This window comes from Lissotriton vulgaris, chromosome 6 (assembly GCF_964263255.1).
Source record: "Lissotriton vulgaris chromosome 6, aLisVul1.2, whole genome shotgun sequence".
Lineage (NCBI taxonomy): Eukaryota > Metazoa > Chordata > Amphibia > Caudata > Salamandridae > Lissotriton > Lissotriton vulgaris.
In genome coordinates this window covers 1,687,182,329-1,687,203,237 of record NC_141694.1, presented here as the reverse complement: position 1 = coordinate 1,687,203,237, position 20,909 = coordinate 1,687,182,329, and the positions used below count along the sequence as shown (strand labels likewise).

The window sequence follows — 20,909 nt, the reverse complement described above, 5'->3', positions numbered from 1 at the left end:
AGATGACTGGGAAGAACAAAATGTTACCTTTCCAAATTAGTCTACTACTCATTTTGGAGACTGGCAACTTGGTGGTACATTCCCACAGAAGAGCCTCTGTGCATTAATCCTTTATATATTTATTGGACAGAAGGAAAGGTTGATTGATACATCATGCAGCCTATCAGATCATACAGTGTGAAGCACAGTTATGATGTTCCAGAGATAGGTCTATTTACACACGTTCCTGATCATTTTTCTGGCTACACACCGAATGGTCCCAAGTTTAGAGGCATCTGTTATTAGAATACAGGGACTTTCACCCACTGGCGGACTGTGTCCCTTTAACGGCAACTCTGCATTAGAGAAATGCAAAGACACAGGAAAATGTCACAGCTAGTAATAGTTACCTATAAAATTTGCTAAGGATAATTAATCCAATGGGAGCTTTCCATTCGAGAAGCAACCTTTAGCAACAATGCTTGGATCCTGAGCAACTGGGCAAAGTACCCCTTCTGCATTTGACTCTGTGGTCGACGTGGCTGAGCAGTTGAAGGCTCCCTCAGAGGTGTGAATACAGATTAGTGGACAAGGGCTCCCAACTCAAAGAGCATGCAGCAGGAGCAGCAGCAATAAATCAATGTCCAGCCAAATGCTCACTTTTATAATAAAAAAATGTAAAAAGGAAAAAAATAGGAGCCGTCTCTAGTGGAATCCCAGTGCCAGGTATGAGGTAAAATGGCTGCTGAACCGATTGAGTTGTTGCCCATGTACATAACTAAGCTGGCAATCCTTGTATGAGAGAAGAGGGCCGCGGTGAAGATAGCTGTGGGTAAGATTGCCATGCGTTAACCCCTTCGCTGCGGATGACAAAGCCAGCTCGTCATGGGCGTTACCTGCGCTGCGCGGATGACGAGCTGGCTTTGTCACGAACCGCGCGATTTTCAAAAGTCAGCGCACAGCGGGAAAACCCGTAGCGCGCATGCGGTTAAGGGCGGAAGCCTGTGTGGCACCATTTCGGTGACTCCTTGTGCCAGGAGGGACCACCGTGGAAAAGACTTTTGCGGAGAAGGGCTGAAGCCGGCACAACACTGTTGCGGAGACCCTGTATTTCAGATGGGGCATCCGTGGTAAGGACTGCCGTGCAGTAAGGACCCTAACCTTGCGTGGCAGCTGTGCTGTAACCCTACATGCCATGACGGACTGCCGAGAGGACCTGTGCTGGAGCCCATGAATTGTGAGCAGTGGTGGCCTGGAGGTTCCCAGGAGCAACAAGGATTGTGAATGACCTGACCCCATAGAAGAACTGGGGTCACCATGGGAGCATCACCACCCAAGCTTAGGTTCAAGGATCAAGAACAGGAACATTTGAATCACCACCACCCACTTTCCGGAGTATGGAATCATACCCCTGCAGGAAGATTGCAGAAAAACCTCCAATTGCTGATGGAGCATGCCTGCAAGGGAGAGAGAGTGACCCTGCGTCTGCCAATTGCTGCTGCCGAGTCCTTATGACGCGACTCACCTGGTCGGGCTGTAGATGCTTTGAGCACCCGCAGACGAAGCGCACTCCAAGACTCTGCCCGCGTCACTCCTAATGGAGCAGGTAAGACTTGTTTCGGGTCTACTGGCCCAGGGACTCGCTGCTGAAAGCATTGCAGGGCTAAAACATTTTTTACTTGACTTTCAGAGTCGTAATGGACCCTTCAGAAGCGGACGGCCAGTTGAGCATTACCTGGATTTGGCCAACAATGAATTGGGAAAACGCCTATTACACTGCAAGTTGAGTGGTACAGGGAATTGCTGTTGAAACACCAGAGCCCAACCTCAAGAGGAAATGTGTTATTTTTGTGATTGTTGTATTTTCCTTTGAACGAGTAGAGTTAGACATAAAATATTTCACTTTTTTTATTGGCACAACAAAAAGACCTGCATGAAATGGAGTCACAATCTTAGAAAGGATGGGGGCGAGTGTCTGCAGAACGAGTTTGACCGGATAGAAAGTGGTATTAGCAGGGTGTATAAAGAAAGACGGCAATTCGGTAGAGCCTCCTGGCTGACGTTATGGCCCTAAAAAAGGCAGTTTTGATGGTCAATAGCCTAAGAGCGCAAATGTGCAGAGACTAAAATGGTGCACAACTAGAAAGATGAGGACCAGGTTGAGGTTCAGCTGAGGCATGATGAATGGCGTGGAGGGAAACATATGATGCAGGCCTTCAAGGAACCTAGCCACAACAGGTGACTTAAACAGAGATGGTTGGTCTGGCAACCGGAAAAAATGCTAAATAGGCTGAGAGATAACACTTAATTGTGCCCAGAGCAGAGCCCTGCTGGGCAAAAGAAAAAGCAAACAAAAGAACGTTGGATAAAGAAGTAGGGAGGGTCGGGGTCAGCATTGCCGGAAGCACACCATGACACAAACTTATCCCAACAGTAAGCATATACCGACTCAGTGGAGGGATGCCTGGCAGTCAGAATAACATCACAGACTTTGGGAGAAAGGTTGAAATCTGTCAACTGTGGCAGCTCACTCTCCGTGCATGAAGGTGAAGCGTGCGCAGTTTTGGATGCAAAACCCTCCTCCTGTTGCTGCGACAGAAGATCCTCTTGAAGAGGCGGCCTGGCTGAAGGATCGATGGTCATGCTCAGCAGCTGGGATACCAGATTCTGTGCCCAATCCGAAGTCCCAGGAATTACTTTGGCCTGATCGTTACTGAGCTTCTTGAGAACTCTGGGGAAGACTGGCATTAGTGGACAGGCGTATAGGAGGCTCTTGCGCCACTCGAGATGAAAAGCGTCTCTGAGCGAGAGTCCTCTTGGAAACTCCGGTGCACAAAACTGCTGACACTGCGCATTCTCGGCAGTGGTGAACAGATCTAACCAAGGCTTTCTCCACTACTGAACGAGACCTTGCACCACCTACAGATGGAGACACCATTTGTGATCTACTAGGTGTCTTCGGCTGAGGTTGTTCACATTGCCTGAATTCGAGCCATGTCCAGTGACGCAGGACCTCTTGACAGAGGATCTGTGACCCCCACCTCGCCCTGTTTGTTTGTTACAGTACAACATGGCAGTGTTGTTGTCCTTGAACACCTGCACCAGTCTCTGCTGATCCAAGGAAGAAAGACCTTCAATGCCAAGCGAACCACCTGAAATTACCACAGGTTTATGTGGATCTCAGACTCATCTGATCTTCCCCTCTCCCAGATGGCCGCTCCAGTCAAGGAGTGACACATCAGTCATCACAGTCAGATCTGGTTGGGGAAGGGAGAGAGGTCCGCTACAGACCAAATTGTGGATGGTCAGCCACCACTGCAGATGTTTTGCAGTTCCCTCAGAGATCTGGACAATGTCAGAGAGATTTCCCTGATGCTGTGCCCACTTGGCCTTCAAGTCCCACTGCAGAGACCGCATATGCCAACGAGATTGAGTTACAAGCAGGATGCAGGATGACATGAACCGAACAGCCTCAGAGTACGTCTCACCGAAATTCAGGCCGAAACATCAGAATTATACTCTGAATATATTGGTCTTGCCACTCAGAATAGGCCAAAAACTGCACTGTGTCCAGAACTGGTTGGTGGATTGTGTAGGGTAATGGCGCTCCTGGGAAATACGCAGTGAGTATATACTAGTATACAATTATGATTGCGTTGCATAAGGGTGGGGAAGGCCAATGTTTGGATAACCACTGATAAACCAAAACAACAGTTCCTTGCACACATCAACAGTATATATTATGTATCATTGACAATAATAACAAGCATTGGCATAGCCAATAGGTCTCGCCATTTGGACCTCATAAGTATTTAGCCATGCAGCACATTGTCTTGGGTGCTACATCATCTACTGTTACTTTATGTGCAGTGGTGAAAGGCCACACACACCCAAGGATGGGCTTTCATGCAAATTTAATGAAAATATAATAAAGTTATGTGCCTGTGAGCCATGTGCAAAAGCATAAAACTCATGCACCAGTTAGGAAAAATGTTTCACTTGTAAATAATAAATTGGTTAAAACTCCCCGAAATTGTTTGCACACTGCACAATCTGTTTAAACACCATTACAACTCCTAGATAAACTTTTTTTCGATAACAATCGCAACATTTGAAATACAAAAATATTTTCTTGGAACCCCAAACCTTTATCGAAACCCTCTAGGACCATTTTTGCTTTACCCAAAGTAAATCACCGAGGACTACGTGCACCGTGTGACGACATGACATCAGATGCATCACACAGAAAGACTGCGGCTATACTATTAGGGCGGATCTAACCTTTTGAGTAAGTACATTAAAGGCTTCGCCATGTCGGTCAGCTGAAGTAGATTACCTGCTACCTTCAAGTACTTTGAACTCCTTCGGCTTGCTACAAAGCACAAAGTGATAGTGACAAACGGTGTGATATAGAGAACACTTTGCACAGGATGAATGTCCTAGTTCAGAGGGTAATCTACACAGCGCTGTACCTCTCGCGCATTTCAAGTCCTTTTCCACAAAAATAACCTATTTCGGGAGGTGCAAGCAGCTTACAGGTTCACAAATCCTGTTAGCAATTACTGTTTCCTGTCACTAATTATGTGCGAAAGTACTGGTCAATATTCTCCAGTGGTTTGGAAACAGGTAAAATCCTCATGTGTGCATGCCGGACGTAGGGGCCTCCTGGTTTCCCCCAAGTGAAGCCCAGTGTACGAGAAGTCTCAATCACACAAAAGGGAAAAAACAAATATCATACTGCTTCTAATTTACCATTAATTAAAATGAGATGCCAAAACACATGAGAAACTTACTTTACTAAATTAGCACAATCACTTCATAAATGAGTAGTTAATTACATTCTTCCTATGTAGAGAACACCCCACATATGAAGAGCAGTGCATTCAGTCCAAGTAGTGACAGTGACTTTGGCACAACCAAACTACTGGATAGGAGATTATGTCTCCGCATGGCAGAGGATGCAGCTTTTGCCGGATCCAGGTGCTGTTGTGTGAAGCGCGGCCATGCAGCCACAAAAGTGACAGAACAGATGGCACCCTGCATGACCCCTGCTCGCTCCTGCAAGCCGGAGGCCGCCACATGCACAAGTGAAGGTCTGGAGTGATAGGCTCGACCTAAAAAGCACTCTTGTTCCTTCGTTGAAACAGTCACTTCAGTTTATTCTTGAGATCCTTTGCCAACACGTGTTTCGTCGCGCTTAATTGTTGTGCGCAGCGACTTATTCAGGGCTCTAATCACTGATCCTCAGTTCCGGTTGTATATCCGACCCGGAATGGGTTCTAGTACTCCAGTGATATTTGCACAGTAAAAGGCAACAGTGATTACTGTGTCCAAGATTTAGTGTATTCCAGATTCTTTTCTTAAGTGTGGATCTTGTGTGTATAAGTCACACGTGTTGGCTAAGGATCTCCAGATTAAACTGAAGTGACTGTTTCAATGAAGGAACAAGAGTGCTTTTTATTATTGTCAATGATACATAATATATACTATCAGCTTGTGCAAGGGACTGTTTTGGTTTATCAGTGGTAATCCACATTTTCAAGTTGCTTCCAGCCATGTCCAAAAGAAACGTCATGCAGCTCCTCATCACCAGCACGTTACAGAAAGGGGGGTTGAACCCATGCAGTCGCGGGGACCTGGGCACTATATGGTATGTGTGACAAGGGGGTCCCCGCAAGGGAAACGTGTTGTGTACAACACACACTAACACTAGTATGGACTAGACAAACATCAATCAAAAAGACTTGTAACAGGTATTGTCCTTCATTTTACAATACCAGATATCAACCATTATCAATTTGCATTCACATTTAATAAATAGCCCCAGTTGGGGAAGGGAGGAAAGGGAAGGGAAGGGGGGTGCTCAGGGCAGTGTAAAGTCAAAGAAGGGTAGGCACAGTCAAAAAGAAGGCAATTATAACAGTCTTTAAATTCAGATCGAGACAAATCAAACACAAAAAGCCTAAACAATTAAGGCATCCATTGAAAAGCTGTTAAACTAGAGACATTCAACTGTCACATACACGAATCAGAACAATTAGGGGCATGTGCCGGAAGTCCAAATAGAAGAAAAAGAGCCGTTGACGTTTCGACCCCTGGCTGTAGGCTACATTAGGTCCTTTAACGGGGTCTTCATCAGGACATGTGCAGGAAAGAGGGGGGGCGGGGGTTGGGTGGGGCGGTTCTATATAAGCTTCAACCAGTCAGCCGAATGGTGAAATTATTCTGGGTTTCAATCCCAGTAGTCGTTATCCAAGAGGGACAAGGTGCAATTAATGTACACAAAATTGGACAAGCTGAGGTGAAAATCGCTGATGGTCTTTACACATGGAACGTTTTTCCTGGTCTGACTTCACAAGGCGGTGGATCGCTCCAAGGTGAGAAATAGTCGGGGAGCCGATCTTCTTATATTTCGATACAAGTGTACCTCGTGTAACACTAGCCCAAAGGTAGAAGGGGGCAGGGGTTGGACAGCCGTTCCGTCAGTCTCCGTGATGATTAAATCAGGCGTTCAGAAGGGCCGCTACCGTCAATGCTCGTCGGTGCGGACTCCGCAAGGCTGCTTCGCGGAGTTTGGGGCGGGATTAGTAGTTGAAAGTCTCCGTGGTGATTAAATCAGGCACTCGGAGGGGCCGCTGCAGTCAACGCTCGTCAGTGCAAACTCCGCGAGGCTGCTACGAGCACATGTCCTGATGAAGACCCCGTTAAAGGACCTAACGTAGCCTACGGCCATGGGTCGAAACGTCGACAGCTCTTTTTCTTCGATTTGGACTTCCGGCACATGCCCCTAATTGTTCTGATTCGTGTATGTGACCGTTGAATGTCTCTAGTTTAACAGCTTTTCAATGGATGCCTTAATTGAGAGAGAGGCTGCACTTTCTGATGGAGCAAGGAGAGAAGGCAAGTGGGTGGCGCGGTAGTTGAAAAGAGTAAAGAGTAGCCTCATTGGAAGGTCTGTAGGACCCAGTGATTTGATGTAATTGACCCCCTGTGAGGCAGATGATGGTGTATCCTGCCATCACCTGGGTGCCCATGATGATCGGAGGGCAAACTTAAGAGGCTTGGAAGCAGCGGCTGTCAGGGGGTTGCAGACTGACCCGACTGATGGTTGCCGTCCCAAGTTGTGGCCAAGAAAGGGGCGGAAGGCAGACTATGGTTAGCGAGGGGCCACAGACCAGCCCAAGTACCTGGCAGTAGTTCTGCTGTCCTTACTGCACCTAGCACGGAGTATGCCTTCTTTCCAAAAAGGTGAGAGCCATCAATGGGCATGTCCTTGAGGGAAGCATGTACATCATCTGTAAAGGCAATCGTTCTCAGCCAGGTGTGACGTCGCAAGGCCACGGATGATTAATCGCTTTGCTCAGCGAGTCAATTATGCCAGGCCCACGCCTTATGGTGAAATTAGTCGCATCTCTCCTATAAGCAACAGCCTGGGTGAGGATGGTTCGGGCCTCCTCCGAGAACATAGGCAGCACTTGCGCAACTGAATCAAATACCGTACGGGCATAATGGCGCACAATTCACGCAGTGTTCACCGACCCCAGAGCTAAGCTGGCAGAAGAGTACTTTCTCTTATTAAAGGTATCCAGCCTCTTGGATTCTCAATTCGGTGGAGTGGTAGGGGAAGCGCTGGATTAATTCTTGATGTGGAGGCTTAGACCACCAAGCTCACTGAGGTGGAGTTCTGTGTAAGGAAACTAGGATCCAAAAAAGTCGGGCGATGTTGGCGGGCAATCGTCCCATGCACCTGTGCAGGCCTTGGACCAGTCCCAGAGAAGGACATCTGTAAGGGCTTCTTTAAAGGGGAGTAGGGGATCGGAAGCACCTCTTTCAAGACATTCGTCTTGACTGTCACCTTGGGTAACTGAAGGTCCAAGACCTCAGCCGCCCTGTGCACCACCATTGCAAGAGGCGCCTTCCTCCGTGGCCACAGTCGGAGAAGAGACCAGACCAGTGTCAGGTGAGGTGTCTAACCCACTGGCTTCCCGCAATTTGTCGTACAAGTTGTCCTATTCCTTATAGGGTAGCTACTAATGGACCATGGACCCCCTCCCCTTCATCTCCCTCGCCAGCCCTATCAAAACAGATAAGTGCTCTGGGAAGCATGGGCCTGTTTAGTGCTGAACGACACCCATCCGGCTTGGAGTCAAGACTAACTGTGGAGCTGTGCCATCTATGGACATTGTCACTTGAGCAGACGCTGAGGAAGGTCTTGGTCTCACCAAAGGCTATGCTCCAGATCCAGCATGGGATCCATGAGGCCCTACTGGCATTTAGAGAGAACCCGCCACTGTGGGCCCAGTCGTGGCCTTTCTGCTACCGTGGTCAACAAAGGAGCTACAGAGGGGCAGACTTCCCAAATATGAGGTGCATGCCCTCATAAAACTTGTTCAACTGGGCGGAGATCACTCCAGTTCTGGGAAAATCGGGGAAGTGTGGAGCTGAACCAGTTCCGTTTCTGCCAACTTTTGGGGCCTGGAGTGTTGAAGCTCTCACGTCTCATCACAAAACTTCAATAAACATGGAGGAGTCAAAGACGTTCACGACATCTTGGGTTTTGTTGTTTTTGGGACTTACCCGACTTCCTCGACGATTTAAGGTGCGACAATGACAGTCCGCGTGCGGTCCTGGGACCTTCCGCTTGATCGGTACCTCGAGCATCGCATTGTTGACTGACATCGGGCAGCGAGGAGCCTGAGATAGTGCTCCCTTCAGATGCCTGGGGCAACAGTCCTCGCAGGTCTTGGAGTCATGGTACCGCTCAAAGCACCACATACACACCAATAGGGGGTTTGTCACCGACATTTGCCTGTGACACCCTCCACATGGTTTGAAATCAGCCAGTATCTTGGATGACATACGTCACACCAGGAAAAGATTTCTCAAAACAATTCTACAAAATGTCAAAAAAAGGCAGTCAAAAAGTGGCTGAGAGGTAGCTCAGACCAGATCTGCGCTATCTGGCACTGAAAAGAATGAACTGATGTACGAGCGCCATGCTGGTGCCTATTTACGTACCGCACATGTCGACGCTGACTCTGAGTCCAACAACGCTACCTACCAGTGTGCAGGAGAACTGCTTGAAATTCTTAGGGAATATTCTAAGGAAAGAGTCATCGGCTAGAAGTCACTATCAGACTTCATATTTTTCATAACAACATATTTGTCACTGAGCAACATAAATTTTATGACCCTTTAGTACACTTATGTCTGTGTGTGTAAATTCTCTCCTGAAACGCAATATTTTATTATCTGTCTTTGCCTACTGCATAGAGGTTAATATTCTTTAATTTAATAACAATAAACTACATGTTCAGGTGTACACTGTTTTAATTTCGTTTAAATGTTAATAGATATAACCATACAGAGAATCATTTTACATGTTAGCACCTTATTCTCTATGCTTAAAAAAAGTCCCTGAGGAGCCGTTCCACACAATCAATCTGATGTTAAACTTTCACCACCTGCTTAAAGTGGGCACGTCACAGAAGGGCATTAACATGAACAACTCAACAAAATGTGTTTGGTGTATCCATATTGGGAGGGAAGAGAATCTGCCACGGTTTTAGCAAACAAATAAAAAATATTCAAAGCGAATCATGAGGACTTCATTCCTTTTTATTTCTTTACAGAGCTTGAAAACTTGCAGAGACAACTTTGGTCATTTTCCCGCAACATTCAAAAGGCGTATGAAAACATTGCATTTTCATAAAAAACAAACAAAATACATTCAAAAGTTTAGTGAAATATTAGCATCAAGTCCAAAATAAACCTCAAAATGAGCAAAATGCAGTAATCCAGAGCACCAGATTTCCATCCAAATTACTGAAGATTATAGAAATGCTTTAGTACAAATAAAATATGAAGGCATTCTCTCAATCACAGATCCATATCGAAGGCATCCAGCACAATACTTTAAATACAAAGGAGACTTGCATCTATTTCAAAGCTTCAGTGTTCTTCAAATTCCTATCTGATCTCGGCAATATACGGGTGGTCTTTGCCGTGTGCAACTTCCATGATAGCAATGGCCTGAAAGTGGAAAGAAGGGATTATAAAATGAGGTTGTGACAGTTAGCAATAAAATAAAACACCTATTCTTTCTGTAGATCAAAGACAGAAAGCTTTCCCTACCTATTTGCGGAAGTGATATCATTTATAAGGCACTGAACTTGATCTCAGAAATATGCAGGTGAGCAGAATTGCATTTCAACACAAAAGTATAAGCCGTGTCAAAGTATCAGGGCAATCTTTTAAAAGTTAAAATTCTACCTGTAAAAAGGTGAGGCTGGTATTTAAGAGCCAGCCTTGCAGACTAAACTCTGATTTCCCAAGGTGGGCAGGCCCACGTTTTGATTCAAACTCCTGTCCCAGGATGCTTGTTTCCGGTCCAGAGAAGACATGGCTTGGCAGTTCGGGTTGGATTGTTCCCATGAGGCACAGGGTCAAGACTGATTTGCATATAGCTGTGTCTGAACTGGGGTGGTGAAGTGAGTTACAGAATGATGATGGATTCAACCCAGAGCGGTGACTGGGGGTGAATATCTGAAAAGTTTCAGCGCTCCGTCCATCATCTCCTTGTGTTTGCTTTGTTCGCCCTAAGTTGGCAGGGTATGCACAGACGTGGGTCCCTTGCTCACTTTGCCACTGGATTCAAGCTAGCCTGGCTGATGGGGGCTTTTAGCCCGAAACCGGTCCAAGGATGCTTGTTTCGGGTCCAGGGAAGACATGGCTTGGCAGTTCGGGCTGGACTGTCCCCATGAGGCACAGGGTCAAGACTGATTTGCATATAGATGTGTCTGAACTGGGGTGGTGAAGTGAGTTACAGAATGATGATGGATTCAACCCAGAGCTGTGACTGGGGGTGAATATCTGAAAAGTTTCAGCGCTCCGTCCATCATCTCCTTGTGTTTGCTTTGTTCGCCCTAAGTTGGCAGGGTATGCACAGACGTGGGTCCCTTGCTCACTTTGCCACTGGATTCAAGCTAGCCTGGCTGATGGGGGCTTTTAGCCCGAAACCGGTCCAAGGATGCTTGTTTCGGGTCCAGGGAAGACATGGCTTGGCAGTTCGGGCTGGACTGTTCCCATGAGGCACAGGGTCAAGACTGATTTGCATATAGCTGTGTCTGAACTGGGGTGGCGAAGTGAGCTAAAGAATGATGATGGTTTAACTCAGATCTGTGACTGGGGGTGAGTGTCTGAAAAGTTTTCGCGCTCCGTCCATTATCTCCTTGTGTTTGCTCTGACAAATGTCAAAGACAGGTACTTCACATGCTAGCGTAATGGTAGCAGCCCTGGCACTGGTAGAAATGACCCTCAACACTTCAACAAGCTCCTTCTTGGCCAGTGTGTAGCACATCTTAATGGAGAGGACTAGCTCCCTTGACCGAGTAATTTTCTGCACTGCCTTGCCTTTCTTAGCCAAATGAAAACTTCACAAAGAGCAGACTATCCACTGAATAGTTTTTGGTGCTATCAGTGTGAAAACTTAAAGCTCTTTTAGGGTCCGGCCAATGGCATCTCTCCTCTATTGAGGGGGGAGACAGAGCAAAGAACAATGGGAGAATTAGGCACAACTTTTGGCAAGAAGGGCTTCTCTGGTCAACAGCACTTTATCTGGGAAAAGGGCAGTGTAAGGTGGCTGCACCAAAAGAGCTTGGAGTTCGCTCATGCAAGGGGCCGAAATTACAGCGACCAAGAGCACAGTCTTCAGAGTCAGAAGATGTAGTAGACAGCTATGCATTGCTTTAAAGGGTTTGCACCTAAGGAAAGTTAGGACCAAATTAAGATCCCACTGTGGCATCACAAAGGGCTTGGGAGGGAAAAAAATTGTCAAACCTTTTAAAAACCTCATATGAAGAGGTGATTTTAACAAGGGAGGCTCCTCAGGTAAATGTAAAAAGCCAGAAAGGTCTGACGAATAATTTTACTGGGCTAGACATAAAACTAACAATAAGACATCCAACAGCTTGGCCTGAAAACCGGCCTACACAGTGGGTGCCACACCAGGCTAAAAACTTGTCCCAGCATCCGGTGTAGCTAGACCTTGTGGAGGGACACTTGACAGCAAGGATGACATCAACAAAAGGAGGAAGATAGAGCACAGTCAACTGCCACTATTCAGTCTCTATACACTGAGGTGCAAATTGTGCAAGTCTGAATGCAGTAACCTGTCCTGCTGCTGCAACAGGAGATCCTCCAGAAGCGATAGACTGGTCAGAGGACAAATAAACATGTCCTCAGTTTCCAGGTAGCACACTCAATGTGCCCAATTTGGGGCAACTGGGATGACTTGGGCTCAGTCTTTCTCCATCTTCTTCAGAACTCAGGAAGGGAGAGGCAGAAGATGAAAGGCAGACAGGAGTCCTGTGTGACACTCTGCCCAGAATGTGTCTCCGAGAGACAGCCTTCTCAAAAACTCCAGCATGCAAAAACTTTTTACACTGCAGGTTCTCGGTGGTGCTAACAAGATCTAGCCAAGGTTATTTCTAGTGCCAGAAGATGACTGTGCTACCTTGGTGTTTAACTGCCATTCGTGATACGCCAGGCATTGCCAGCTGGATTCATCTCCTCTGGTGTTAAGAGATCCCTCATTCAAACATCCAGCCAGCTCTAGAGACCAAATGCCTCATGGCACAGGACCCAGGGCTCCACTCAACGTGTTGAAGTACAACATGGTGGTGAAGTTGTTCTGAGAACCTGAACCAGCACCCCCTTGCTTGGATGGATAGTAGGAAGGCTTTCAATGCCAGGCAAATAGCCCACATCTCCAATAGGTTGATGTGGAACAGGTATCTTCCGGTGACCAGAGTCCTGTGATCTCCACCTCTCCCAGATGACCTCCCCAACCCACAGCAATGCATCATTCACCACTGTGTAGGGAGAGAGGTGTGAGGCCTGTTCTATTGTGGTTAAGCATCCACCACTGCAGGTTTTGTGCAGTATCCTACAAAACCTGGATGCAATTTGAAATTCAGGGCCAATTGAGACTTCAGGTCCCACTGCAGATTCCGCATATGCCACAAGCATCAGTGCCTCTTGTCGGGACCCAGGATTGATGTTGAAACATCGGGATCATAGTCTGAATGTTCTGGACATGTGATGGAGGGAAGGACCGAAACTGCCCTGTATCCAGTATGGCTACAAAGAAATGGAGCCTCTGTGAAGGACTCATTGCGATTTCAGCACATTTAAATTGAACCTAAAGATTATCGCCTGGAGGTGGTCCAAGACTGACTGTGGTGAGCCTGCCTTCAACAGTCAGTTGTCAAGGTATGAAACAACTGGAATCCCCAACGTCTGAAAATGTGCTGCAAACACTGCCAACACTTTTGTGAACTCCTGAGGGGCACTGGTGAGTAAGAAGGGGAGTAGAGCAAATTGAAAATGCTCCTGGCCTACCTTGAGCCGCAGGATGTTTCTGTGGGACTGCAGGACCGACAAAAGTGCCTGAACTTATTGGAGCAAGATGAATAGGTGCTTCTCCAAAAGACGCTACGATGAGTGTGGAAGATGCAGAGAGTCTAAAAGGGATGTCAGGGCAGCGGAGTACCACCTCAATCAATGATCTAAAGAAACCACATATAGAGTGTTATATTTTGCCACCCTTAGAGGAAATGTCGAATTCTGCCCTCATTAGGTGGATGTGTGTCACTAAATACAAATTAAGCAGCCTGGAGGCTGAAGCCTGATGGGCGGGGAAGCGTGCTGTATCTGTTGACCTGAAGCGTACCTTCTTGATCACCGCCCCGACACTGAGGATTTCAGTGCCTGGTGCAGGGTTGGTGGTGCTGGTATGCCAACCCTCTGGAGTAGCCTCGAATGAGGCAAAACTGTTGAGAGTATGGTCTTGCAGGGGTAGAAAGTCCTAAGGAAAGCACTGTGGTCCAGCTATCTGTAAGCATTCGAACACTGAATCAGCCTTCGCGCCACAAAGGCAAGATCCATCAAATTTCATATCCATCAAAGAGGTCCTGTATATTAGGTGAGAAGCCTGTGGATCTAATACAAGCATGCCGCCAAATCACAACACAAGGGCTAACTGCTCTGCCCAAGCAGTCAGTAGTGTCCAACCCAGAAAAAGTTATACATTTTGCACCATCCTAATAATCCTGGATGGTTTTAGACAGGTTGACACAAAATTCCTCAGGGACTGCCAGCAAGATCTTGCCAACTATAACCCATAATGTCTGGGAATATTTCAGCAGTAAAAAGCTGGCATTTACTGACCAGAGGGAAAGGCTACCACTGAAAACATTTGTTTCCTGGCTGCCTCGATAGATTTTTACTCTGGGTGAGTCAAAAAGATTGAATTGAGGTCCACTCTACTGGTGGCAGCGTGAACAATTAAACTCTTTGGTTTAGGGTGCCGTGTCAAGAAGTCAGGGTCACCCGTTCACCCGAGGGCAGGAACAAGGCTTCGACCAGGTGTCCACAAAGGTGTCAGCCCAGGCTTTACTGAATGGTACTAAGGGTTTGAAGGAAGGCAGTCCAGGTTGCATAATGTTTATCGACACATTAACTTTGACTTTCATAGTTCGCAGTTGTAAATCCAATACCTTCACTGCCGGTCTCATTACCATACCAAAGGATAGGTGGCACTTGCTTCTATTGATGGCACAGGAAAGAACATAACCCAGTGTCCAGGATAGTGTCCAACTCACTGTCCTTCTGCAAGTCCAAGTATAAACTGTCATCATCATAGAGCTGGGGAAAATAATCTGCATCATCTCCATTGTCATCTCCAAAGGCTGGTTTAACTCAGTCGGAACTGAAAAGTTGTAGGAGTGCTGGGGTGTGGGTCCAAGGTAAAGGCATGGCTCTGATTTGGATTGGACAGGGACCGGATGTATCGGTATGACTTTGGAGCGATATATCATTTGGGCCGGAGACAAATTCAGCTCCGAGTTAGTTGGGAGTATTGAGGTAGGGTCTACTTCTGGCACCAGTTACATCAAGCCTGGAATCAATGTCAAGGGTACCGGTATGAATTTGGATGCCAAGTTGGAAGTCTGCTCCTGTGTCAGAGTGGAACTCAATATAGGTTTGGGAAGCACAGAAGCAAAAAAAAAAAAATATGGACAGAATGCTAAACAATGTGAAACATTCACCCCAGTACACAGATCTGGGCCTAAGTCTATCGTTTTTTGATCCCCATGCCATTCCAGTTTAATCCCAGCGATATGCAAATCAGGCTTGACCCTGATCCCTGTGGGAACAGTCCAGGCCGAACTGCCAGGCCTGGTCCTCCCTGGATCAGAAACGAGCATCTTGGGACCGGTCTCGGCGTATCACCCCATATCAGCCAATACTAGCTTGACTCCAGTGGCATGGGGAGCACGGGACCCACGAATGGGCATTTCCGTCCCACTCGGAGTGGCAAATGCAAAAAGAACAATTGATGGAGAGAATGCTGAACAATGTCAAAAATTCACCCTAGTACGGAGATCTGGGCCTTAATCCATCGTTTTTTTGCCATTCCAGTTTAAACCCAGCCATATTCAAATCAGTCTGGACCCTGCTCCCCGCAGGAACAGTTCAGCCCGAACTGCCAGGCCAGGTCCTCCGTGGACCGGAAACAAGACTTGTGGAACCAGTTTTGTTGTATCGCCCCTCATTAGCCAGGCTAGCTGGACTCCAGTGGCATGGAGAGCACAGGACCCACGTCGGGGCATACCCATCCCACTCGGGGTGAGAAGTGCACAAATAACAATTGATGAACAGAATACTGAACAATGTCAAACATTCACCCCAGTACAGAGATCTGCCAACTTCTAAAGCATCTCACCGTACGAGAAGTGGGAGCCAGCCTGTGGGCACTAGAGGCAGTTTTACGCTCTCCCCTCACCAAAAAAAACAAGTATTTGCTAAGTCAATAAGTCTCACCTTTGGGGCCTATTGGCTTTGCCAATTGTGTTAGCTAAGTTATAACACATTCAAGATGTTGTGCAGCATGGCGTTTAACACAGAAAAAAAGCCCATATGCTGCCGGATAGGTCATTTTGAAGGCATGCATACCAAGCATACGCTTACCTCTAAAATAACGAGAGTTTTTATTTCTATTTGCTGATCCAATTTGGATTGGTAACGACAAAAGAAGGTAAGATTCAGCATAGAAGGGGGAAGAAGAGAAGGAACTAAGGGAGGGGGTATCAAAGAGGGCAGGAGCAACAACGGGGGTGGGTGGGTGGGACAGCAGGGGGCCTGAACCAAAAGGGGGCGCTGGTGGGGGGAAGCAACATGGAGGGTGAGGGGTAGGAACACAGTGGGAAGAGCAAACGAACAAGAAGCAAATGGGCGAAAAAACAATGCATATGTGTACAGATAAAAGAAAATCAAAACAGAGCACAATGGACACGGACTTAGCTGGGAAACACATGCAATATCTTAGAGTACTTAACTAGAAAGAAAAAAGGAGTCCAACACAAATTAGCTGTGGAGGGACACATGTAATCAGGGCTCGAGTCGGGGTACCACGCGGGTGGATGGTGTCCCCCCACTTATTTTACCGGGGGTACGCCATCCCCCCTGCCAAACAGCTGGACTTAACTCAATTGGCCTCTCTGGGACGAGGAGCTCGGCACCTTTCGTGACGTCACTTCCTGTCGTGACGCCACTTTTGGTGATAGCGTCCCCCCACTTCTTTTTTTACGACTTGTGCCCTGCACGTAATGCATACATGCTACAGGGGAGTCATCAATTTGAAGGAAGCAAATTAGAGTGTCAATGAAGGCAACCAAAGATAAGCAATGAGCCACCTCTAAGTCCACTTTAAGGTAAGAAAAGGTCCTGCTGCAGACAGTGCATGCACCGTCTTAGGCTAGACCTGAAAAACCTTCTGAATTGCCACTGATGTCATAGGAAGGTTTCAAAACGTATAATGGGCATCAGCTGTGAAAAGTCTCTACAAGGGGTTGAAGCATACATTATGTTCCACCGTGTGATATTGGCTCTCCACCGAGAAACCGTGTGAATGGCGTCGATATTGCAGTAGATTTGGGGGCACTGTGCGAGTTATCAGGTCTGCATTCAGCTGAAAATCCCTTTACCATCAAAGAACAAGATTTCCCATCAGTACTCGAGGCAGAGGAATTACCAAGTATTTCCAGGGCACAAGTCCTAAATAAAGAAGTGGGGGGACGCTCACAGACAGGAAGTGACGTCACGACCGGAAGTAACATCACGAAAGGAAAAAACCCTAGAGGTGGGGGGACGCTCAAATACGTGACGTGACGTCACGAAAAGGAAAAAACCCTAGAAGTGGGGGGACGCTCAAATACGTAATAGCGTTCACATACTCCATTAACGCAGCAGCAGATCGCAGAGTTATTAGGACAGGGGGCTGGGGTGCTTGTCTGGCAGTTCTGGCTCCTTCCTATTCATTGTATTAAACAGCGTGTCTAACGGAGGCAAGAGCAGGGCTCGAGTCGGGAATAACGCTATAATTTAAAGCCCAGCTTTTGCGCAGGGGGACGGCGTCCACCCGGTAAGACCCCTTAAAGTAAGTGGGGGAAGCCGTCCACCCGCGTGGTACCCCGACTCGAGCCCTGAGTATTTCCCTCTCTCCGTACACAACCATGCAGTTAAATGTCAATTCAAAGCAATAAAATAAATACCTTCTTTAGCGCCTTGATGCCAGCCGTGCGGTTTTCTAACCCCATGTACAACCTTCCTAATTTCAGCCACATGGAGGCAACGTTCAGCGAGTATGCAGGATAATGTTTGCTGAAACAAAAAGATAACAATTTTATATGCCGACTGCTCTGCAGACCCATGCAAAAGGGAAATAAAGATGTAATTTGTGCAAATCAAATCTTAAGCGCTTGAATACAGCAACGCGGTGTCGAAAACACACTTTGGGGTAACAAATGTTGACACACTATTGCCACAAAGAAACCCTAATGTGAATGGACCTGCATGCGTTTGTTAAAATATATTTGCTTACTTAAAGATGTCACCAAGTCATGAGGAAAACGAATGAAAAATAATTGTAAATCGCATATTTTGAAAAGGACTACTTAGAAGCACATTTGCCATGTGGTGGTCGAGTGGTTTCCGGAAGTACCATTTTATGCGGACATTTAAATGCCATCGTTAATTGTGCATTCACTAATCCTGGCATAACTGATACATATTTTCGGGTTTAAAAGCCTTTCCCTTTTCCTTCTGCAGACACCTGTAACATCTCGTCCGCAGACAATCTTGAAACCATTTTTGCACGTGATTGATTCCTTCAACAAAGCCTGGGGTGCTCGGGCGCCGGGCGGTGGGTGCAGCTGCAGCCCTCCGGAGTGCCAGCGAGGAAAGCCAGGTTCAGAAATAGAGCTGGGAGCCCAGGCCTAGCGCCAGCGGAGGGTGGGCGACGGTGCACACAGCATTCATCCCCCTGGGAAACCAGGCCTGGCTAGCTGCGCGTGCCCCTAATCCCTGCCAGCCGATGAGCCGTGGCCCGGGCTCTGAAAGGAGCTTTTGACTTGCTCGCCCAGCTGGGGATAACATGTCGCTTCCGGCTGAAGTGTGCTGAGGCCCGTCCTGGAGAGCGAGGACAAGGATGGGCCGCCATAGGTCTGTAATTAGAAGAAGAGGAAGAAAGGAGGGCATCCCTCCTCTACAAAGCAGCATCTGGACTGGGTACCGCTGCCACAGGGCGCATCCTCGCGCAAGAAACCAGCTTGGATCGCCGCCACCGCACTCCAGGACACAGCGGCTTGGAAACAGCACCGTCGAGCCAGCTTCGTCTTCAGTTTTCAGTGGTGGAGGCAGTGGTCGTAAACAAGCACAGAGCTGCACAAACAAGAACAGAGCTGCACAAATGGTGTACTATGGCCCAGATTAACACACATTTTGCGTGGGTTTTGCATCACAAAAGTGACACAAACCAGCGCAAAATGTTTTTTTTTAATTTACTTTCTAGTGCAATATTTGTTTTGCGCTGAAAAGTTGCCTGAAAGTAACATAAAGCACCTTAGACTTTACTCTGAATCAAGGGTCGCTCCATGGGGGACACGGGCGTTCCCACACAACCACCTATGTGTTTTTTGTCACAATACCCTATCTACTAGCAATAGTAGATAGTTTTGCACCCAAAAAATCATGCCAATTCAAAGCAAGCGTTTTTCTTCTAACTTTTCACACTTTGCAAGTGTGCAGTACTTTACATAACACATGCAAACGTGAAAAGTTTTAAAGTTTGTCTAGGCATAGCATTTTGCACTGGAATGGCACCCTTTCAGTATACAACATACAGTAGGATCACCAGACACCTTGGCACTATGGCATGAAGCTATGTGCGTGATGCTCAACAGCCTAATTGTGCACCAGGGTTAAGGAGAGTGCTGGATAGTGGCATATTTTTGTAAACATGGAGCTTTTTTGCTCTCGCTCTCAGGCAACACAGTACAGCAACTCTGGGAGCTGCGCTGCACTGTGTCAAGGTTTTGTTAATCTGGGCCTCAATGTCAAACAGAAATGGGGCAATGTAAGTTTTTAGGGAAGAGTTATTTTCATTGTTATAGAAAAAATGATGGTACACTGTTCAATTCAGTTCAGTAAAACTTTATTCGGTCTATTACAACCATCAAAGTATCCAAATAAATACTACACTGCATTCCTCTCTACCCCCGGCTCCCTCACAATCAACAGTGCTACACACTGGAATGGAAGACTGAATACTGAATAAATGCCAATAAAACATACATTTCTTTCTAGTATAATAGGTGACAACACATAGATGGCAGGCTCAGCTGAAAGCTAGACCACCCGCCTGAGGGCATTCATAGAAAACATATGGAGTACATTGTATGGAGGACCATACCAGTTTTGTACCCTCTAGCTTCCAAAGAGTCTTTCCAATAATATTGCAGGTCTATAAAGTAAAATATTTCCGAAACTTGTCAGCTTGCATTTTCCTTCACAAGCGATGACGCCACGCAGGAAGGATAACATTGTCTATTTTTGTGTTCGGGTCGTCAAGGCTGATTTGCATATGGTTTGTATTTCTAATGGCAAAGAAAGCCAAAACAAAATAATGAAAAGTGACCCAAGTAATTACAAGTGGCTTACATTTGTTGAAGTGGTGTCATTGTAACTTTTGTGACATCTATAAACTACGTTACACTTTTTTTTCTGCATGTCCAAATCTCCTTTCCTACCACTTTTACACTAGTTCATCCTTCTTTATCCCAATAGTGAGTGTTCTCTCCTCCTCCCATCTTATAGCATCTTTCTTCTACCTGCCATGAATCCACATCTCCTTCCTTCTGGTCTCTAAATGAACAAACCTTCATCTCTCCCCTCACCATATGTCTAATCCTATTCCCCACACATCCCAATACATGAAATGTCAATTTTGTCATCCTTTTTGCCAGACCCTGTTCAAGGGGCCACGAGGTAGGCAGGGCTACTGGGTCACAGACATTAGGGCTAGGGTTGTTTGCCTCTACTGGCCGAGGGTCCTGCCTACTATGACTCTGCAAAACTGGGCCAAGTACAACCACTTCAGCATTTGACTCTCAGTGATAAAGGGGGCAAGCAGTCACAGACTTCTCAGGGAGATTAGTGTGAGAGCATGGCAGGCTCAGAGCTCAACAATGCAACCAGAAGTGCAATGAAATGATTTTGCAGCCTGCTTCTCTTTAGAAAAGAAAAGTACTTTATTCTAGCGCAAGGCACAATACTATCCAAAACAAACACTCTTTCTGGTTGATACTCTAACTGCAGATTCCTCATCGTGCAGTGCCGAAGGGGCCCCCTGGAGCTTCGGGCCCCCCCGCACCCCGTGGGCTGCGGGGGCCTGTGTTACGCCCCTGCGTGACTGACCGCTGGTGAAGCCTTCACCGGTATTCAAGCAGAGGCAAAGACCATACATTGGGTGAGTCAACCCTGTTTAGGGTGGTTCTCCCGATGCATATTTTCAGTGACCATGCTATACA

The 20,909-nt window shown here is 46.9% G+C and overlaps 1 protein-coding gene across 1 annotated transcript in view; it reads right to left on the bottom strand.

The window, feature by feature from the left end:
- Nucleotides 1-9,576: 9,576 nt before the first annotated feature.
- SMYD2 (SET and MYND domain containing 2) overlaps nt 9,577-20,909 on the bottom strand; it is a 263,828-nt gene continuing 252,495 nt past the window's right edge. Inside the window, exons 11-12 of the mRNA XM_086927896.1 lie at nt 17,595-17,703; nt 9,577-10,011 (exon numbers count right to left, since the gene is read on the bottom strand). Of these exons, the coding sequence (XP_086784022.1) occupies nt 9,949-10,011; nt 17,595-17,703 (172 nt within the window). The 3' untranslated portion in view covers nt 9,577-9,948. The remainder of the gene's footprint in view (nt 10,012-17,594; nt 17,704-20,909) is intronic.